This window comes from Cherax quadricarinatus, chromosome 7, assembly GCF_038502225.1.
Source record: "Cherax quadricarinatus isolate ZL_2023a chromosome 7, ASM3850222v1, whole genome shotgun sequence".
Taxonomy (NCBI): Eukaryota; Metazoa; Arthropoda; class Malacostraca; order Decapoda; family Parastacidae; genus Cherax; species Cherax quadricarinatus.
In genome coordinates, this window is record NC_091298.1 from 36840851 (window position 1) to 36861455 (window position 20605).

At 41.0% G+C, this 20605-nt stretch overlaps 1 protein-coding gene across 1 annotated transcript in view; it reads right to left on the reverse strand.

Annotated features, from left to right (window-relative positions):
• LOC138852328 (uncharacterized) overlaps positions 1-20605 on the reverse strand; it is a 565480-nt gene that overhangs the window by 330206 nt on the left and 214669 nt on the right. The window contains exon 4 of the mRNA XM_070082110.1: positions 5700-5832. Coding sequence (XP_069938211.1) covers positions 5700-5832 — 133 coding nt within the window. The remainder of the gene's footprint in view (positions 1-5699; positions 5833-20605) is intronic.

The window sequence follows — 20605 nt, forward strand, 5'->3', positions numbered from 1 at the left end:
ACGAATAGGCAATCTGGACACCCACGATGCCTTGTACCTTCTCACAAAGTGCTTGAGTCTGCCCAGGTTGACATATTTCCTAAGATGTGCACCTTCATATGATAACCCTATACTGCACGAATATGACAGTATTCTGAGGCAGATTTTTACGAAAGTACTTAACCTTACTCTAGAAGACGGGCAGTGGAACCAAGCTACACTTCCAGTCAGACTAGGAGGCATTGGTGTCCGCAAGTTATCACAGATTGCGTTACCTGCTTTTCTGTCCTCGTGTATTGCATCCAGAGAGCTTGTAGCAGCGATTCTCCCTGAACATCTTAGGGACAAGATTGGAGCCCAGGACCAAAAATTCATTGACGGAGCAATGATTTGGGATAATCTAACGGGCTCAGAAACCAGACCTGCTCCCCCCAACAACTACAAACAATCGCACTGGGATGGTCCAATAGTGGAAAATATAGCCTCAACGATGCTTCAGAGTGTGTCAGGGAAGGATAGAGCCCGCCTGCTGGCAGTGAGAGCCCCTCATGCTGGGGACTTTCTGTTGGTTATTCCCAACTCCAGCCTTGGCACACGCCTCGACCCACAGACCATCCGCATCGGTGTTGCCCTTCGACTTGCCGCCCCTATTCTCGCCGAACACAAGTGTATTTGTGGCAGTGAAGCAGCAGACCGATTCGGGTACCATGGTCTTGTGTGCCGTAAATCCGAGGGAAAAATTGCAAGACATGAGGAGGTTAATAACATTATCAAGAGGAGCCTCACAACAGCTGGATGCCCAGCAGTAAGGGAGCCACCCCAACTATGCAGATCTGATGGCAGCCAGAAGCGTCCAGATGGTATCACCCTTCAAGCCTGGACAGATGGGAAGCAGGTGGTGTGGGACTATACATGTGCATCTACCTTGGCTGATACCTATCTCCAATACACCAGGGAGGAAGGAGGGGCAGCTGCCAGCTTTAGGGAGTCCCAGAAGTCTAGAAAATATGGAGAACTTGCCCATCATTATATGTTTGTTCCCATAGGCTCAGAGACCCTTGGCTCATGGGGAAAGAGTGCATCTAATTTCCTTAAGGAGCTGGGAAAAAGACTCATCAGGGTAACTAGGGATCCCAGGGCAGCTAGTTTTCTGTTCCAACGGCTCAGTGCGGCTGTTCAAAGGGGTAATGCCTGCTGTATTTTGGGCACACGCCCCAGCTCTGAGGAGCTGGATGAGATTTTCGCCTTATAATCGGTGATACACACGTAACAACATGTACCGTATATGCCACCTTTATATCAATAATGTATCTCTTAAATCTTCTGTACCATATTATGTAATACAATATATATATATATATATATATATATATATATATATATATATATATATATATATATATATATATATATATATATTGTATTACATAATATATATATATATATATATATTGTATTACATAATATGTATTACATAATATATATATATATATATATAATATATATATATATATATATATATATATATATATATATATATATATATATATATATATATATATATATATATATATATATATATATATATATATATATATATATATATATATATATATATATATATATATATGTCGTGCCGAATAGGCAGAACTTGCGATCTTGGCTTAAATAGCAACGCTCATCTTGCCATATAGGACAAGTGAAAATTTGTGTATGCAATTATTTTTCCAAAATCATTCTGAACCTAACGAAAAAAAATATATTTCGTTGTGTTTGTTTAGTATTAAATTATTGTAAACGTACCTAAAATATATTTAGTTGGATTAAGCTAAAATAAATTATGCTTGTTATGATATATATATATATATATATATATATATATATATATATATATATATATATATATATATTATCACACTGGCCGATTCCCACCAAGGCAGGGTGGCCCGAAAAAGAAAAACTTTCACCATCATTCACTCCATCACTGTCTTGCCAGAAGGGTGCTTTACGCTACAGTTTTTAAACTGCAACATTTACACCCCTCCTTCAGAGTGCAGGCACTGTACTTCCCATCTCCAGGACTCAAGTCCGGCCTGCCGGTTTCCCTGAACCCCTTCATAAATGTTACTTTGCTCACACTCCAACAGCACGTCAAGTATTAAAAACCATTTGTCTCCATTCACTCCTATCAAACACGCTCACGCATACCTGCTGGAAGTCCAAGCCCCTCGCACACAAAACCTCCTTTACCCCCTCTCTCCAACCTTTCCTAGGCCGACCCCTACCCCGCCTTCCTTCCACTACAGACTGATACACTCTTGAAGTCATTCTGTTTCGCTCCATTCTCTCTACATGTCCGAACCACCTCAACAACCCTTCCTCAGCCCTCTGGACAACAGTTTTGGTAATCCCGCACCTCCTCCTAACTTCCAAACTACGAATTCTCTGCATTATATTCACACCACACATTGCCCTCAGACATGACATCTCCACTGCCTCCAGCCTTCTCCTCGCTGCAACATTCATCACCCATGCTTCACACCCATATAAGAGCGTTGGTAAAACTATACTCTCATACATTCCCCTCTTTGCCTCCAAGGACAAAGTTCTTTGTCATAACCTTACTCATAACCATGTCATAACCTCATAACCTTACTCTTTCCTGTATTCACCTTTAATTTTCTTCTTTTGCACACCCTACCAAATTCATCCACCAATCTCTGCAACTTCTCTTCAGAATCTCCCAAGAGCACAGTGTCATCAGCAAAGAGCAACTGTGACAACTCCCACTTTCTGTGTGATTCTTTATCTTTTAACTCCACGCCTCTTGCCAAGACCCTCGCATTCACTTCTCTTACAACCCCATCTATAAATATATTAAACAACCACGGTGACATCACACATCCTTGTCTAAGGCCTACTTTTACTGAGAAATAATTTCCCTCTTTCCTACATACTCTAACTTGAGCCTCACTATCCTCGTAAAAACTCTTCACTGCTTTCAGTAACCTACCTCCTACACCATACACCTGCAACATCTGCCACATTGCGCCCCTATCCACCCTGTCATACGCCTTTTCCAAATCCATAAATGCCACAAAGACCTCTTTAGCCTTATCTAAATACTGTTCACTTATATGTTTCACTGTAAACACCTGGTCCACACACCCCGTACCTTTCCTAAAGCCTCCTTGTTCATCTGCTATCCTATTCTCCGTCTTACTCTTAATTCTTTCAATAATAACTCTACCATACACTTTACCAGGTATACTCAACAGACTTATCCCCCTATAATTTTTGCACTCTCTTTTATCCCCTTTGCCTTTATACAAAGGAACTATGCATGCTCTCTGCCAATCCCTAGGTACCTTACCCTCTTCCATACATTTATTAAATAATTGTACCAACCACTCCAAAACTATATCCCCACCTGCTTTTAACATTTCTATTTTTATCCCATCAATCCCGGCTGCCTTACCCCCTTTCATTTTACCTACTGCCTCACGAACTTCCTCCACACTCACAACTGGCTCTTCCTCACTCCTGCAAGATGTTATTCCTCCTTGCCCTATACACGAAATCACAGCTTCCCTATCTTCATCAACATTTAACAATTCCTCAAAATATTCCCTCCATCTTCCCAATACCTCTAACTCTCCATTTAATAACTCTCCTCTCCTATTTTTAACTGACAAATCCATTTGTTCTCTAGACTTCCTTAACTTGTTAATCTCACTCCAAAACTTTTTCTTATTTTCAACAAAATTTGTTGATAACATCTCACCCACTCTCTCATTTGCTCTCTTTTTACATTGCTTCACCACTCTCTTAACCTCTCTCTTTTTCTCCATATACTCTTCCCTCCTTGCATCACTTCTACTTTGTAAAAACTTCTCATATGCTAACTTTTTCTCTCTTACTACTCTCTTTACATCATCATTCCACCAATCGCTCCTCTTCCCTCCCGCACCCACTTTCCTGTAACCACAAACTTCTGCTGAACACTCTAACACTACATTTTTAAACCTACCCCATACCTCTTCGACCCCATTGCCTATGCTCTCATTTGCCCATCTATCCTCCAATAGCTGTTTATATCTTACCCTAACTGCCTCCTCTTTTAGTTTATAAACCTTCACCTCTCTCTTCCCTGATGCTTCTATTCTCCTTGTATCCCATCTACCTTTTACTCTCAGTGTAGCTACAACTAGAAAGTGATCTGATATATCTGTGGCCCCTCTATAAACATGTACATCCTGAAGTCTACTCAACAGTCTTTTATCTACCAATACATAATCCAACAAACTACTGTCATTTCGCCCTACATCATATCTTGTATACTTATTTATCCTCTTTTTCTTAAAATATGTATTACCTATAACTAAACCCCTTTCTATACAAAGTTCAATCAAAGGGCTCCCATTATCATTTACACCTGGCACCCCAAACTTACCTACCACACCCTCTCTAAAAGTTTCTCCTACTTTAGCATTCAGGTCCCCTACCACAATTACTCTCTCACTTGGTTCAAAGGCTCCTATACATTCACTTAACATCTCCCAAAATCTCTCTCTCTCCTCTACATTCCTCTCTTCTCCTGGTGCATACACGCTTATTATGACTCACTTTTCGCATCCAACCTTTACTTTAATCCACATAATTCTTGAATTTACACATTCATATTCTCCTTTCTCCTTCCATAACTGATCATTTAACATTACTGCTACCCCTTCCTTTGCTCTAACTCTCTCAGATACTCCAGATTTAATCCCATTTATTTCCCCCCACTGAAACTCCCCTACCCCCTTCAGCTTTGTTTCGCTTAGGGCCAGGACATCCAACTTCTTTTCATTCATAACATCAGCAATCATCCGTTTCTTGTCATCCGCACTACATCCACGCACATTTAAGCATCCCAGTTTTATAAAGTTTTTCTTCTTCTCTTTTTTAGTAAATGTCTACAGGAGAAGGGGTTACTAGCCCATTGCTCCCGGCATTTTAGTCGCCTCATACGACACGCATGGCTTACGGAGGAAAGATTCTTTTCCACTTCCCCATGGACAATAGAAGAAATAAAGAAGAACAAGAGCTATTTAGAAAAAGGAGAAAAACCTAGATGTATGTATATATATATGCATGTGCGTGTCTGTGAAGTGTGACCAAAGTGTAAGTAGAAGTAGCAAGATATCCCTGTTATCTAGCGTGTTTATGAGACAGAAAAAGAAACCAGCAATCCTACCATCATGCAAAACAGTTACAGGTTTCTGTTTCACAGTCATCTGGCAGGACGGTAGTACTTCCCTGGGTGGTTGCTGTCTACCAACCTACTACCTTATATATATATATATATATATATATATATATATATATATATAAATATACATATATATATATATATATAAATATACATATATATATATATATATATACATATATATATATATATATATATATAAATATACATATATATATATATATATATACAGAGAGAGAGAGAGAGAGAGAGATGTGTGTGTGTGTGTTTACTCACTTATATGTGTGTGTGAATGTGTTTGTGTGTGTGTGTTTGTGTGTGTGTGTGTGTGTGTGTGTGTGTGTGTGTGTGTGTGTGTGTGTGTGTGTGTGTGTGTGTGTGTGTGTGTGTGTGTGTGTGTGTTAAAAGTTAAAAGAGGAGAGTGTTAGAGGTGTTACTTGTAAGAACACAACTAGTGTGTACTCACCCAGGACTGTGAGATGAATGGGCAAAGACACCTTCGGGCTAGTGGACACCTGGCATTCATAGATGCCTGCGTCCCTGAATGTGACAGAAATGATGTCCAGGAACCAGTCTTCCGTCTCCGGGGGATGGAACACCTGCAGGAAACATACACAAGGTATTATTAATATTGATAACTGGAAAGTACTAAAAAGAATTAACGAACATTCATTTGTGACTGCAAGAGAAATGTAATTACTGGTGAGTGGATTAGAAAGAAGAGTAATTGGCTTAATATCTGGTACCAATGGTCATCATAGTGTTACCTGGGAAGCCTCCAGGGAGGGATTAAAATTATATTAGCTACTTGGAACAAGAAAAGATTATTGCTCTTGCCAGAATTTAATGCGACTTTTCTTTATTAACTTATTATGACACTGAGTATGGTATGGGTTTTTTTACGCACCTAATTTAATGCGACTTTTTTTTTATTGTTCTGACAGTGTGTGTCTACTCCCGTAACTGTACTCACCTAATTTAATGCGACTTCTTTCATTAACTTGTTATGACAATGTGTATGTACTCACTTAATTATACTCCCCTAATTGTTTATTCAAAATCGAGTCATAGCTCCTTGTCCCGCCTCTTCACCCATCGCTAATAGGTCCGCTCTCTCCCTGGTCCATAAACCTCATCATACCTCTTCTTAAAACTATTTAATGGTTCCTGCCTCCACTACATCATTTTCCTGAGTGTTCCAATTCCTGACAACTCTGTGACTGAAGAAATACTTCCAAACATCCCTGTGACTCATCTGAGTTTTCAACTTCCAACTGTGACTCCTTGTTGCTGTGTTCCATCTCTAGAACATCCTGTCTGTGTCCACCTTGTCTGTGGCTTGCAGAGAGTAAAAATTGAGCCGTATCTAAAGAGTTGTCTGGTTGAGAAGAGAGGCGGTTCATTTGTTGCTCATTGCTATTGTGCCACGCTACCCATAAGAACATAAGAACATAAGAAAGAAGGAACACTGCAACAGGCCTACTGACCCATGCGAAGCAGGTCCATGCCACCCCCGACAGAGAACACTGACCACCAAGTCAGGTCACTTCCACTTATGGAAGGAGCACGGCACCAGACCTGGCAGCCCAAGCTAGTCTGGTTATTTATCCAACCTATTTTTAAAACTACACAACGTCTTAGCGTCTATGACGGTACTCGGGAGTTTGTTCCACTCATCCACAACTCTATTACCAAACCAATGCTTTCCTATATCCTTCCTGAATCTGAACTTTTCCAATTTGAAGCCATTGCTGCGAGTCCTGTCTTGGCTGGAAATTTTCAGCACGTTATTTACATCCCCTTTATTTATTCCTGTTTTCCATTTATACACCTCAATCATATCCCCCCTAATTCTACGCCTGTGTCAGGGCCCTCAGTCTATCCTCATAAGGACAATTTCTGGTACATGGGATCAACGTTGTCATTCTCCTCTCTACGTTTTCCAGTGCATTTACATCCATTCTGTAATATGGTGATCAGAACTGTGCGGCATAATCTAAATAAGGCTTAACAAAGGATATACAGAGTAGAACAACAACATGAGGACTTCTATTATTTATACTCCTTGATATGAAGCCAAGGATTCTGTTAGCTTTATTGCGAACACTAATGCACTGTTGTCTTGGTTTCAGATTACTACTAACCAGAACTTCTAAATCCTTTTCGCAATCAGTAGTATTAAGATCTAAACTATTCAGTTTATAAGTGGCATGGTTATTGTATTGTCCAACATTTAGCACTTTGTATTCGTCTGTATTAAACTACATCTGCCACTTCTCCGGCCGCTGCATCAATCTATTCAAATCATCCTGGAGTGCACTAATGTCCTCAACAGAATGAATTTGATGGCCTATTTTGGTGTCATCAGCAAATTTGCTTATGTCGCTATTTATTCCCTCTTCTATATCGTTTATGTAAATTGTGAACAACAAAGGGCCCAACCCTGACCCCTGTGGAACAGCGCTTGTGACATGCCCCCATTCTGATTTCTCCCCATTTATGCAAACTCTCTGCTGCCTATTTGTCAACCATGCCTCAACCCAGGAAAAAAATTCTCTTCCTATTTCCTCGAAAGTCTCTGATGTGGAACGCTATCGAAAGCCTTACTGAAGTCCATACACACAATATCATATTCATTACAATGATCTACCTCCTCAAACACCTTAGCGAGAAAAGTTAGTAAATTCGTAAGATAGGAACGCCCCTTAGTCAAACCGAGTTGAGATTCATTTATCAATTTATGCCTTTCAAGATGGCTACAAATTGTCTCGGCAATTATTGATTCCATAAATTTTCCCACTATGGAGGTAAGGCTTATTGGTCTATAGTTCGAAGCTAAGGACCTGTCACCTGCCTTGTAAATAGGTATTACATTTGCCATTTTCCACTTATCAGGCACTATGCCAGTTTGTAGTGATATGTTGAAAAGATTAGCCAAAAGCATGCTAAGTTCCCTTTACATTCCTTTAACACACTTGCAAACAGTTCATCAGGGCCTGGGGATTTGTTAGGTTTTAATTTCTCTATTTGTCTGAGGACCATGTCACTACTTACTGCAATCGTGCATAGTTTATTATCGTCCTGTTCTACATAATTTATTATTTCTGGAATTTCGCTAGTATCTTCCTGAGTAAAAACTGAGAGGAAGTAGGTATTGAAAAGTTCACACATTTCCTTATGACTGTCAGTGATCTGACCTGAGTTACTCTTAAATGGGTCTATCTTGTCCCTAATCTTACTTCTCTATACCTGAAAGAACCCTTTTGGGTTAGTCTTCGAATCCTTTGCAACCTTAGCCTCATAATCCCTTTTTTCTTTTATTCCTTTTTTTTTATTTCTCTCTTTAATTGAACATATTGATTTCTTAACAGCCCTTCCCCTCTTTTGATACGCCTATATATGCCTCTTTTATGACCAATGGAATGTTTTAATCTATTGTTCATCCATTTGGGAGCAATTTTGTTCGATCTAATTTCCATACTCGGAACAAAAGTTGACTGAGCAGCTAGAACTATGCTCTGATAAACGTCATATTGGCAACCAACACCAGCTACCTGACCCATAGTCAGATCATCCCAATTTAGCCCACCCAGGTAATTTTTCAGTCCAAGGAAATCAGCCAATCGAAAGTCTAGGACAGAGACTTGATTGCAGTTTATTGGGTATTTCCATAATATATTGAAACTAAGTGGTTTGTGATCACTTTCCTCAAGCTCATCATTAACCTCAAGATTATTAATTAGTAACATTTTGTTGGCAAGAACCAAGTCAAGCAGATTTTTTCCTCTTGTTGGTTCTGTCACAAACTGCTTTAAAAAGCAATCTTGAACTGTATCAAGAAAGTCACTAGACTCAATATTTCCTGTCAAATTGTTCCAATCAAATTGTCTACAGTTAAAATCCCCCATTAACACAACATTTTCATATCTAGACGCCTTATGAATTTCGTCCCATAACAGTTTACTGCACTCCCTATCAAGATTTGGGGGCCTATATCACACCCAAAATTAATTTTTCATACCCCTCGAGAAACTGTAGTCAAACAGATTCTGTGTCCGATGTTTCTATTCTTATATCATGTCTAACACAACAAGTTAAATTATCTCTGACTTACATCGCCACTCCACCACCCTTCCTGTTGACCCTATCAGAGTAGAATAGTTTATGGTGCTACTTTGGCTTGTTATTTACAAGGAAAATGATATCTACACTTACATTGCGATCTACACCTTATATTGCAATCGACACGGTACTCAACCTAACCTAACCTAACCTAGGTTATGTTAGGTTAGGTACCGTGTTATTGCAATATAAGGTGTAGATCACATAACAAAGTAGATTCATGATACGTAGATCGCAATGTAAGTGTAGATATCACCCCAAAGTAGATCATGACACGTAGATAACAAGCCAAAGTAGCGCCTAGTTTATAACCCTTTATGCTGCATTCAGAAGCCATTTCTTTATCCTTCAAGTTGATCCAGGTCTCAGTTATAGCAATAATATTTATATTAGCTGCACTTGCGAGTAATCTTAGCTCATCTATCTTATTAGACTCTTATTATTTGTATAGTAAATCTTAAGGGAGCTAGTCACTCGTTGCCCTCTACTATCTCTGTTTGTTGATCAGTTGCTTTGTCTTTATTAGGAACTTTATTTTGAATATTGTCTTTTATTGCCTAGTCTCGGCTATTAGACTCTTTTTGGGGTGGGGGTGTGACATGCAAAGAATATGTTACAATTTATTCGGCGTATGTCACACTCCCACATTGGCTGCTTCCCAACCAGTGAACCGGGTGCTAAGGGTTTAACGATCAATAGGGTATCCGTCATTAAATCAATACCTTGGCTCATTGGCCAATCACAGGCAAGCCCACTTGCGGTAAGCATTGGCACACTTTCTTAGCTGCTGCTTGAGTACGGTGCACTCTCTCTGGCTTCTGCTTTGCCATCTGTCACAGGGGTGTACAATTATCATTTCTATCTGAGAATATTGTACATAGTGTAAATACTTGTATATATCATCTGGTGTAGGCAAATATAATGAATAGTCTACTGCTGAGTTTTCTTTGCTCCATATGCCCATTATAACCGAGTCTCACGGGCCATTTTTACGTGTGTTCGTAATATGTGAGCTCTATCTGGGAGATGGAGCTGGAGCTAGAGTTGGTCTTCGTATCTTTCAGATTTCATCGTTATCGCTTTTGTATTACATATCAGTCTTGCTACTGTGTGTGTATCCTGCAAGTCGTACTGTGCTATTGCTGCTTCTTGCTTGCATTGGAAACAGCGTGTTACAGTGGGTTATGCCACCAGTTCTCTCTCCCACTGTACCTCATACAGGAAATTCCTTATGTCCGTGTAGTCCTCTCTTCTGTAATTTAACTTCTCCCGTCCTACTCGTGCTGTTTCACGCACCTCTTTTATCTTTACAATATATTTAAAGCTCAGGACAACATGATCACTTGCTCCTAAGGGGCATCTCATATATGATGTCCCAATGTCTAAGCTACTCAAGGCCTAGGCTTGCCAGTTCATCTCCTATCTCTCTGGTAGCGTCCCTAACAAATTGATGCATGAGGTTTTCCAGTACCGCCTCCATCATCTTATTCCTTTACGTTGTGGTTCCAGGTTTTCCCAGTCAGTCTCCTTGTGATTGCAATCCTGCATGACGAATAACTTTGCCCTGCTCATGTGGGCTCTGCCTTCTGGTCACCTCGGCTAGTATGTCAACCAATGCTCTGTTGCTCTCCTCGTAATCTTGTCTTCGCCTCCTGTTATTCTGTGACGGGTTGTACATCACTGCAGTCAATATATTGGGATACCCAGTCTGAAGTGTTCCTACCGTATGGTCTGTTGCTTCTCTTCTGTCCACTTCTTTCAGCTCCTCAAAACTCCATTGGCTTTTGATGAGCAGTGTCACTCCTCCTTCCCCTCTGTCCTTCTTCAGGATCTGACATTCATTTGGAAAGATCGCATCTGTTATCATTCCCATGAGTTTGGTTTTAGTGAGTGCTGTGATATCTGGGGATACCTCCATAATTCTTTTGTGCCACTACTTAAACTTATTTGCTATTCCGTTAGCGTTGGTGTACCACACCTTCAGCTTTTCCAAAACTGTATTCACGGAGGTTTGTGTGAGCTGGGGAAGTGGTAGACCTGGCAGAATATTATGGGCTGCTGCTGTGTAGATAGGCTTTGTGCTGATTCTGTGTTTGCGTGTGTGTTTATGTAATTAAACCTGCGTTTATTTTTCCATCATGAATTTTTCCCATTTATTGTAGCGTTTACTACTACCTCCGTTTCAAGCCTTGATGTTGCTGTACTTGCTACATTAACTAAGAAATCTTTATTCTTTCATGCCCTTTTATTACCTAATATGTGGTTACATTATCTCTTCTTGTCCTACTACCTGCCAGTGTGGGTATTAGTAGTGTTTAAAACAGTTAATCATATTTTTCAACTCACACAGCTGTATTTTACTGTTTGAAGCTTTCTAACGAAGTCATTTTTTTTAGGTGAGGCACAACACAGCTGCAGTATTTTCCAATTGTGTCGTAACATATATTGTAAATAACTTTTTTAACATTTATCCATCCATATATTTAAAATCTATTTTATAACCTGCTAGTATAGCATAGGAATATTTCATTTTCGTTATGATGTATCTCTCTCACTCTCAGTATTTGTTGTGTAGTCCTCACTCTCAGTATTTGTTATGTAGTCCTCACTCTCAGTATTTGTTATGTAGTCCTCACTCTCAGTATTTGTTATGTAGTCCTCACTCTCAGTATTTGTTATGCAGTCCTCACTCTCAGTATTTGTTATGTAGTCCTCACTCTCAGTATTTGTTGTGTAGTCCTCATTTGGCTGGATTTACATTTACACGATTTCCATTTCATGGCATTTTTTTCTACAATAAATTTAATGGCCCATTTTTCACTTCATTTGCCTAATTAATTTAATCATTATGAATTTAGAGATTTACAATAATTTTAAATGCTTATTTTAATGTCGTCCAAAAGTATTTTCTTGCAGTTCCCTTTACCATCAGGTAAACCATTTAAATAAATTAAAAAAAATCGGATTAAGTGTAGACCTTGCTGGTACCCCACTTATTAGTACTCTCTAACCTCTGCTTGTAGGAGCCGTGTCTCATATCCAGACTTGCATGTTAACTGTCTGTTATTGGGTTTACTCCAGGTGTTTCTAACTCCAGATCTTTCTAAGGCTTGAGGAATGTTTCAGTGCATCTCTGAGTCTGTCTCGTGTACCCGTTTGTCGCCTTTCCAGTAGTACTTGTCTGTCCATGCTATCAAGTCTTGTGAGTATTTTGTATGTCTTTGTTATGTTGCTCCTGCTTATTCTATCCTCTAATGTCCCAGGATTATTTCTTTAAATTTAGTCTCTCCTCATGTTTTACTCCCCGTTTTCTCGGAGATAAATTTTGCAGCGCACTCCACTTTCTCCCGCGTCTTCGCATGCTTTTTCAGATGTAGATTCTATCCAAGTGCTGCAAAATTTAGGAGAGACATGTAACATCCTTGTATTTGTTTTGAATGAATTCCTCTAAATACATCCACCAATCCTGCAGTATACCCAATTTCATCTACAGCATTTCTTCGGATACTCTTATTTCTATTTTCCTAGTTAACTTTACATCATATGTAACCAAGGAAACCTCATATCGTCGACCATGTCATTCACATATACAAGAAACAGCAGATGTTCCAGTAAATATCTCTTTGGAACCTCTCTCGTAACACTTGCTCAAGGTGACACTACATCCCAAAATTCTGAATGACATCAATCATTAAGGGTTGATGCATAATATAAAATGAATAGAAATTTTTATGGGTATAGGCTGACTAGGTGCAAATTTCGTTGCAGTGTTTCCGTTAACTTGAGAATGCATCTTTTGTTTCACTTCAAACTCTTAGTGAAGAAATGATCTCCTCAGAGTAAGCTTCGTCTTGATTTTAGATTGTGCAAGTTTTAATGTGCCAGTTTTATTAAGTAAATTGGTTTCTGGAAGTGATGTTGTGTTCTGATCAAAAATAAGTAACAGAGTTTGAAATAATACTGATACCCTATGTTTTATGAACGTAAGACAGAAGAAACACTGCAACAGGTCTACTGGCCTATGCGAGGAAGGTCCAGTTTTCCCACCGGCTTAAGCCAATGTCTTGACCTAGTGAGGTCAAACACGTAACTTAAGGGAGGAACACGGCATCCGACCTAGTGGCACAAGCTAGTCAGGTCCAACTCACACCCACTCATGTATTTATCCAACCTATTTTTAAATCAACACAACGTCTTAGCTTCTATGACGGTACTCGGGAGTTTGTTCCACTCATCCACAACTCTATTACTAAACCAGTGCTTTCCTATATACTTCCTAAATCTGAATTTTCCCAATTTAAAGCCATTGCTGCGAGTCCTGTCTATGTTATATATTTGTAGCACGCTATTTACATCCCTTTTTTAATTCCTGTTTTCTATTTGTACACCAAATTCATATCCCCCCTAATTCTACGCCTTTCGAGAGAGTGCAGATTCAGGGCCCTCAGTCTATACTCATAGACTCATTTCATCCTGTCGGTATTATGTACATTTCTTGTACTACTACTACTACTACTACCTCCACCTCTTCCTGCCTATATATAGCCGTCCTGCTCCACCTCTGTTAGTGTGACTTTGTCAATGGTCCAAGTCGGACCGAAACGTCGTCGTAAGCTTCTCTCTTTTATGTGCGGGTTATTTGTGTATACTCATAGGGAAGATTTCTGATACAGGGGATCAACTTTGTCATCCTCCTTTGTACGTTTTCCAGTGTTTTTATATCCATTCTGTAATACTGTGACCAAAACTGCGCAACGTAATCTAAATGAGGCCTAACCAAAGATATATAGAGTTGAAGAACTTTGCATTTTTCTATTAAAATGCATCTGCCGCTTTTCCGACCACTGCATCAGTCTATTCAAATCATCCTGGAGTGCACTAATGTCCTCATTAGAATGAATTGGACAGCCTATTTTGGTGTCAGCAAATTTGTGGAAGTCGCTATTTATTCCCTCATCTAGGTCGTTTATGTAGATTGTGAACAACAACGGGCCGAACACTGAGCCCTGTAGAACACCACTTGCGACGTGCCCCCATTCTGATTTTTCCCCATTTATGTAAACTCTCTGCTGCCTATTTGTCAACCACGCCTCTACCCAGGAAAAAAATTCTCCTATTCTGTGTGCCTTAAATTTCCTCAATAGTCTCTGATGTGGAACTCTATCGAAAGCCTTACTGAAGTCCATATACACAATATTATTCAATACCATGATCTACCTCCTCAAATACCGTAGTGAAGTTACTAAATTCGTAAGACAGGAACGCCCCTTTGCAAAACTGTGCTCAGATTCATTAATCAATTTATGCCTTTCGAGATTATTTACTTGTCTAGATGTATTATGGAAACATGTGGGACTTTAGGAACAATAGGTCGCTAATATTGTCCCTCCTTCAACTCACCTCTAGACCTTAAAATTATGTGAATATATAATTCCTGAGTATTTATTAGAAAAAATTCTGACAGTAAACCTAGCTTAGTTAATATATTTGTAAACTGTAAATGATTAAAGAGAGACTATGTGATTTAACTCAAGTTATTTCTTATCTGTCCATACCTATAAAAAACAGTGGTTTAATTACATTATGAAAAACATAAGTGAAAAACATTTGACTTACGTACCAAGGTATTTTCTAGGTGATGTAACTTAATGCCTCCCTATCGGCAAACAACCTAAACTGGCCAATACCTAGCTACCTTACCTGTTGTGTGAGACAAATTCACACCAGGAAGCGAACATAGATTATTTCAGTACACGCTGTAGTCAACATCCCCAGGTCCAGGATTACCTTATGAGGACCAATTTACAATGTATCTGAACCTTTCCAGATACATGTTATATTTACTCATTTTATGGTCTCCAATTTTTGCCGATGCCCTCCATCGGCCTCGATTAGCCATAATCAGATTCTGCCACACTCCCAAGTTAATGTTTACATTCCACCATTTTTGATGCCTCATCCAAAACGTTTTGTTTACCCATACATCTATTTATAGTTTAGGATATTTCTTGGTGTGCAACACATTTTCCTTATTAGAATATTATTTTTCTATAAATTACAACAATTACCACTTCACTTAGTCAACTCCTAGCAGAATATGAGGAAATTATAGAGAATATTGGTTGTCATGTGACATGACGCCTTTTATAAGTCACATTAGAGAAGCACATCTACACGAGATTTTATGGACACTATTATCCCCATCAATTCTTACTTACAAATTGCAGGAAAATTATCAAAATTTTCCACAGCCTTAAACCTGGTGAAGAACTCTTGATCCAAGTAATATTCTCTTGTTTGGATGGGATCTGAATGCCTCCCATTCTGTGCGCGTTTTGTGACCTTTACTGGTTTAGTGCTTTAATCTGATTAAAATAAAAATATTGTGAACGTCATCGATATTTAATGGCTGATGCATCGTATTGCAATGGATGGAATGTTTCAGGGGTTTAGGCTGTGCAGGTGCAAATTTTCATTGGATTCTGTGCAATAACTGGAAAATAAATTTTCCAGTCCACTTTACACTTATAGTGGTGTGTTTTCATCAAAGGAAACAATCTCTTGATGTTAGGTTGTGTAAGTTATCATGTGCCAGTTTTATTTATCAAATTGATTCCTGTGAAATTATTGGCGAATGTGTTTCTGATCAGAAATAAGTCACATTGTTTGACTGCAATGGTTTATTCTAGGTTAAATCAAGCTAATGTTCCTTAAGTCAGGGGTGGGGAACCTGCAGCCTGCTGAACGAATCAGAATTTTCCTTATGAAATCCCTGTTATTTTATTCAAAATAAGTTACCCTCGTGATTTAGTCCTAAATGACCCATTGCGACTTTAGCTTTAGACGGTTCCCAACCTGACCACCATCAACCAGCCTGAGGCAAGTGGGTGAGGGAGAGTGAGGATGTGTAGCCAGTCTATTATTGCCTTTTAATAAAAGTTCGTGTGACTCTCCGTTTGAAGTGGAAATTCAGAATAATTATTCAGCGTGTCCGTTTCTGCATTTATTTTTATTTTTTTATTGCGTATCCTTACCCCATCATGTCAAAAGAGACTAAAAACTGAAGGAAGGAAATAAAGATTTTAGTGATGATTGGGAATTGCAACGTTGTCTTGTGTCTGCTCAAGATAAAATTATTTGCTTACTATGTGACGCTACAGTGTCATGAGTAGCATAATGCTACTCGTAAAAGAACACAAGTGCAACTAATGTGACATTTATTGTGGCAACGTTTCGCTCTCCAGGAGCTTTATCAAGCCATGAGCTTGATAAAGCTCCTGGAGAGCGAAACGTTGCCACAATAAATGTCACATTAGTTGCACTTGTGTCCTTTTACTTTACATATTGTCGGTAATTCTACCAACTTTATTACATAATGCTACTCATAAGGGCCACAAATATGTCAAATTATATGGAGAGGCACGAAAGATTGACTACAGAAATTGACAGATAGAAAGCAAAAGCAACGACAATTATTCCAAGCAGTATTAGGACCGAAAAATGATACTACTGAAGAAACCTATAAAGTAGCTTATTTACTTGGAAAAAAAAATGTAAGCCATTTAGCGACGTATAAATCGTAAGAGAATGCATTGTTGAAGTTGTAGGATTGTTAGACCATGATAAGGCTTCGAACTACAAACAACTGTCTGTTAGGAAGAACCATAACTGATCTGCAGTAAGAATTATCCCTCAACCTAACAGAACATCTTAACATAATACTCCATAAGGAGAACATTCATTATTCAATTTCTCTCCAGATGATTTATTACATAGACTTTGAAAATCCTTCCTTTAACACTCCTCACAGCCTCTCCACCCTTATTTATCCATAGATACTGTATCAATTCCTATCCTGCAGCGCTGGTAGGTTTAGCGCTTCCTTTTGATTATAATAGTAATGAAGCTGACAAATTATTTTGCACCTCAGCGCAGGTATTATACTTTATTCGTGCCATAACTGAGGATTTTCTTTGCTACGAAGAACTACTCGCTTCGGGCAGCCTTACTGGCACGACACCGCGGACAGACATCTTCAACAACTTAGCAGATAAATATCGCGAAGTTGGACTGAGTTTAGGTAATTCAGTGAGTGTGTACAGACGGTTTCCATGACAGGAAAGCATGAAGGGTTTATTGCACAGCTAAAGACAGAATTATCAGATCCCGGTGCTCTAATTTCCTTTCACTGTATTTAGCTGATGCAAAATCTCTGGGCAACATCTACTATTCTAAGCGACACTTTGCATCAAATTATAAGTATTATTAACTGTAATCGCGAAAGTGCAACAGATCATCGGCAGTTTTGCAATATGCTTTAGTAGGAGAATGAGGAATTTAGTGAGAATTTGTCGTATCACTCTAAGGTGTCCTGGCTATCAAAGGCACAGACAGATGTGCTGGCTATCACAGGAGCAGACAGATGTGCTGGATATCACAGGAACAGAAAGGTGTCCTGGCTATCATAGGAGCAGACAGATGTGCTGGATATCACAGGAACAGACAGGTGTCCTGGCTATCACAGGGACAGGCAGGTGCCCTGGCTATCACAGGAACAGACAGGTGACCTAGCTATCACAGGGACAGACAGGCGTGCTGGCTATCACAGGAACAGAGAGGTGTCCTGCCTATCACAGGGACAGACAGGTGTCCTGGCTATCACAGGAACACACAGGTGTCATGGGTATCACAGGGACAGACAGGTGCCCTAGGTATCACAGGAACACACAGGTATCCTGGATATCACAGGGACAGAGAGGTGCCCTGTCTATCACAGAAACAGACAGGTGTCCTGGCTATCAGAGGAACAGACAGGTGTCCTGGCTATCACAGGGACAGACATGTGCCCTGGCTATCACAGGAACAGACAGGTGTCCTGGTTATCAAAGGCACAGACAGGTGTGCTGGCTATCACAGGAACAGACAAGTGACGGGGCTATAACAGGGACAGACAGGTGTCCTGGCTATCCCAGGAATAGACAGTTGTCCTGGCTATCACAGGGACAGACAGGTGTCCTGGCCATCACAGAGACAGAAAGGTGTGCTGGCTATCACAGGAACAGACATGAGTCCTGGCTATCACAGGGAGAGACAGGTGCCCTGTCTATCACAGGAACAGACAGGTGTCCTGGATATCACAGGCACAGACAGGTGTGTTAGCTATCACAGGAACAGACAGGTGACCTGGCTATCACAGGGACAGACAGGTGCGCTGGTTATCCCAGGAATAGACAGGTGTCCTGGCTATCACAGGGACAGACAGGTGTCCTGGCTATCACAGGGACAGACAGGCGTGCTGGCTATCATAGGAAGAGACAGGTGTCCTGGCTATCACAGGAAAAGACAGGTGTCATGGCTATCACAGGGACAGACAGGTGTCATGGCTATTACAGAGACAGACAGGTGTCCTGGCTATCACAGAGAGAGACAGGTGTGATAGCTATCACAGGAACAGACAGGAGTGCTGGCTATCACAGGGACAGACAGGTGTTCTGGCTATCACAGGAACTAACACGTGTCCTGGCTATCACAGGAACAGACAGGTGTGCTGGCTATCAGAGGGACAGACAGGGGTGCGGCCTATCACAGGGACAGACAGGTGTCCTAGCTATCACAGGGACAGACAGGTGTGCTGGCTATCACAGTAAAAGACAGGTGTCCTGATAATCACAGGGACAGACAGGTGTGCTGCTATCACAGGAACAGACAGGTGTCCTGGCTATCACAGGGACAGACAGGTGTCCTGGTCATCACAGAGACAGACAGGTGTGCTGGCTATCACAGGAACAGACAGGCGTCCTGTTAATCACAGGAACAGACATGTGTGCTGGGTATCACAGGAAGTGACACGTGTCCTGGCTATCACAGGAACAGACAGATGTACTGGATATCATAGGGACAGACAGGTGTGCTGCCTATCACAAGGACAGAGAGGAGTCCTAGCTATCACAGGAACAGACAGATGTACTGACTATCACAGGAACAGACAGGTGTACTGGTTATCACAGGGACAGGCAGGTGTGCTGGCTATTACAGGAAGAGGCCCGAGTGCTAGCTTTTACAATGACAGGCAGGTGTGCTGGCTATCACAGGGACAGAGAGGTGTGCTGGCTATCACAGGGACAGACAGGTGTGGTGGCCATCACAGGGAGAGAGAGATAAGCTGGATATCACAGGGACAGACAGGAGTGCTGGCCATCACAGGGAGAGAGAGATAAGCTGGATATCACAGAGACAGACAGGTGTGCTGGTTATTACAGGGACAAGGAGGTGCGCTGGTTATCACAGGGACAGACAGGTGTGCTAGCTATAACAGGGAGAGACAGGTGTGCTGGCCATCACAGGAACAGACAGGTGTGCCGTCTCCCACAAAGACAGGAAGGTGTGCTGGCTATCAGAGGGACAGACAGATGTGCTGGCTATCACAGGAACAGGCAGGTGCGCTCGCTATTACAGGGACAGACAGGTGTGCTGGCTATCAGAGGAACAGACACGTGTGCTGGCTATCACAGGGAGAGACAGATGTGATGGAAATCACAGGAACAGACAGGTGTGCTGGCTATTACAGGAACAGGCAGGTGTGCTGCCTATTACAGGGACAGGCAGGTGCGCTGGCTATCACAAGGACAGCCAGGTGTGCTGGCTATCAGAGGAACAGACACGTGAGCTGGGTATCACAGGGAGAGACAGATGTGATGGATATCACAGGGACAGACAGGTGTGCTGGCTATTACAGGAACAGGCAGGTGTGCTGGCTATTACAGAGACAGGCAGGTGCGCTGGCTATCACAGGGACAGACAGGTGTGCTGGCTATCAGAGAGATAGACAGATGTGCTGGCTATCACAGGAACAGGCAGGCGTGCTGGTTATTACAGGGACAGTCAGGTGTGCTAGATATCACAGGGACAGACAGGTGTCTCGCTATCACAGGGACAGACAGGTGTGCTGGTTATCACAGGGAGAGACAGATGTGCTGGTTATCACAAGGATAGACAGGTGTGCTGGTTATGGCAGGGATACACAGATGTGCTGGCTATCACAGGGACAGACAGGTGTGCTGGTTATCAGATGGACACAGATATGCTGGCTATCACAGGGATAGACAGGTGTGCTGGCTATTACAGGAACAGGCAGGTGTGCTGGCTATTACAGGGACAGGCAGGTGCGCTGACAATCACAGGGACAGACAGGTGTGCTGGCTATCAGAGGAACAGACACGTGTGCTGGCTATCACAGGGACAGACACGTGT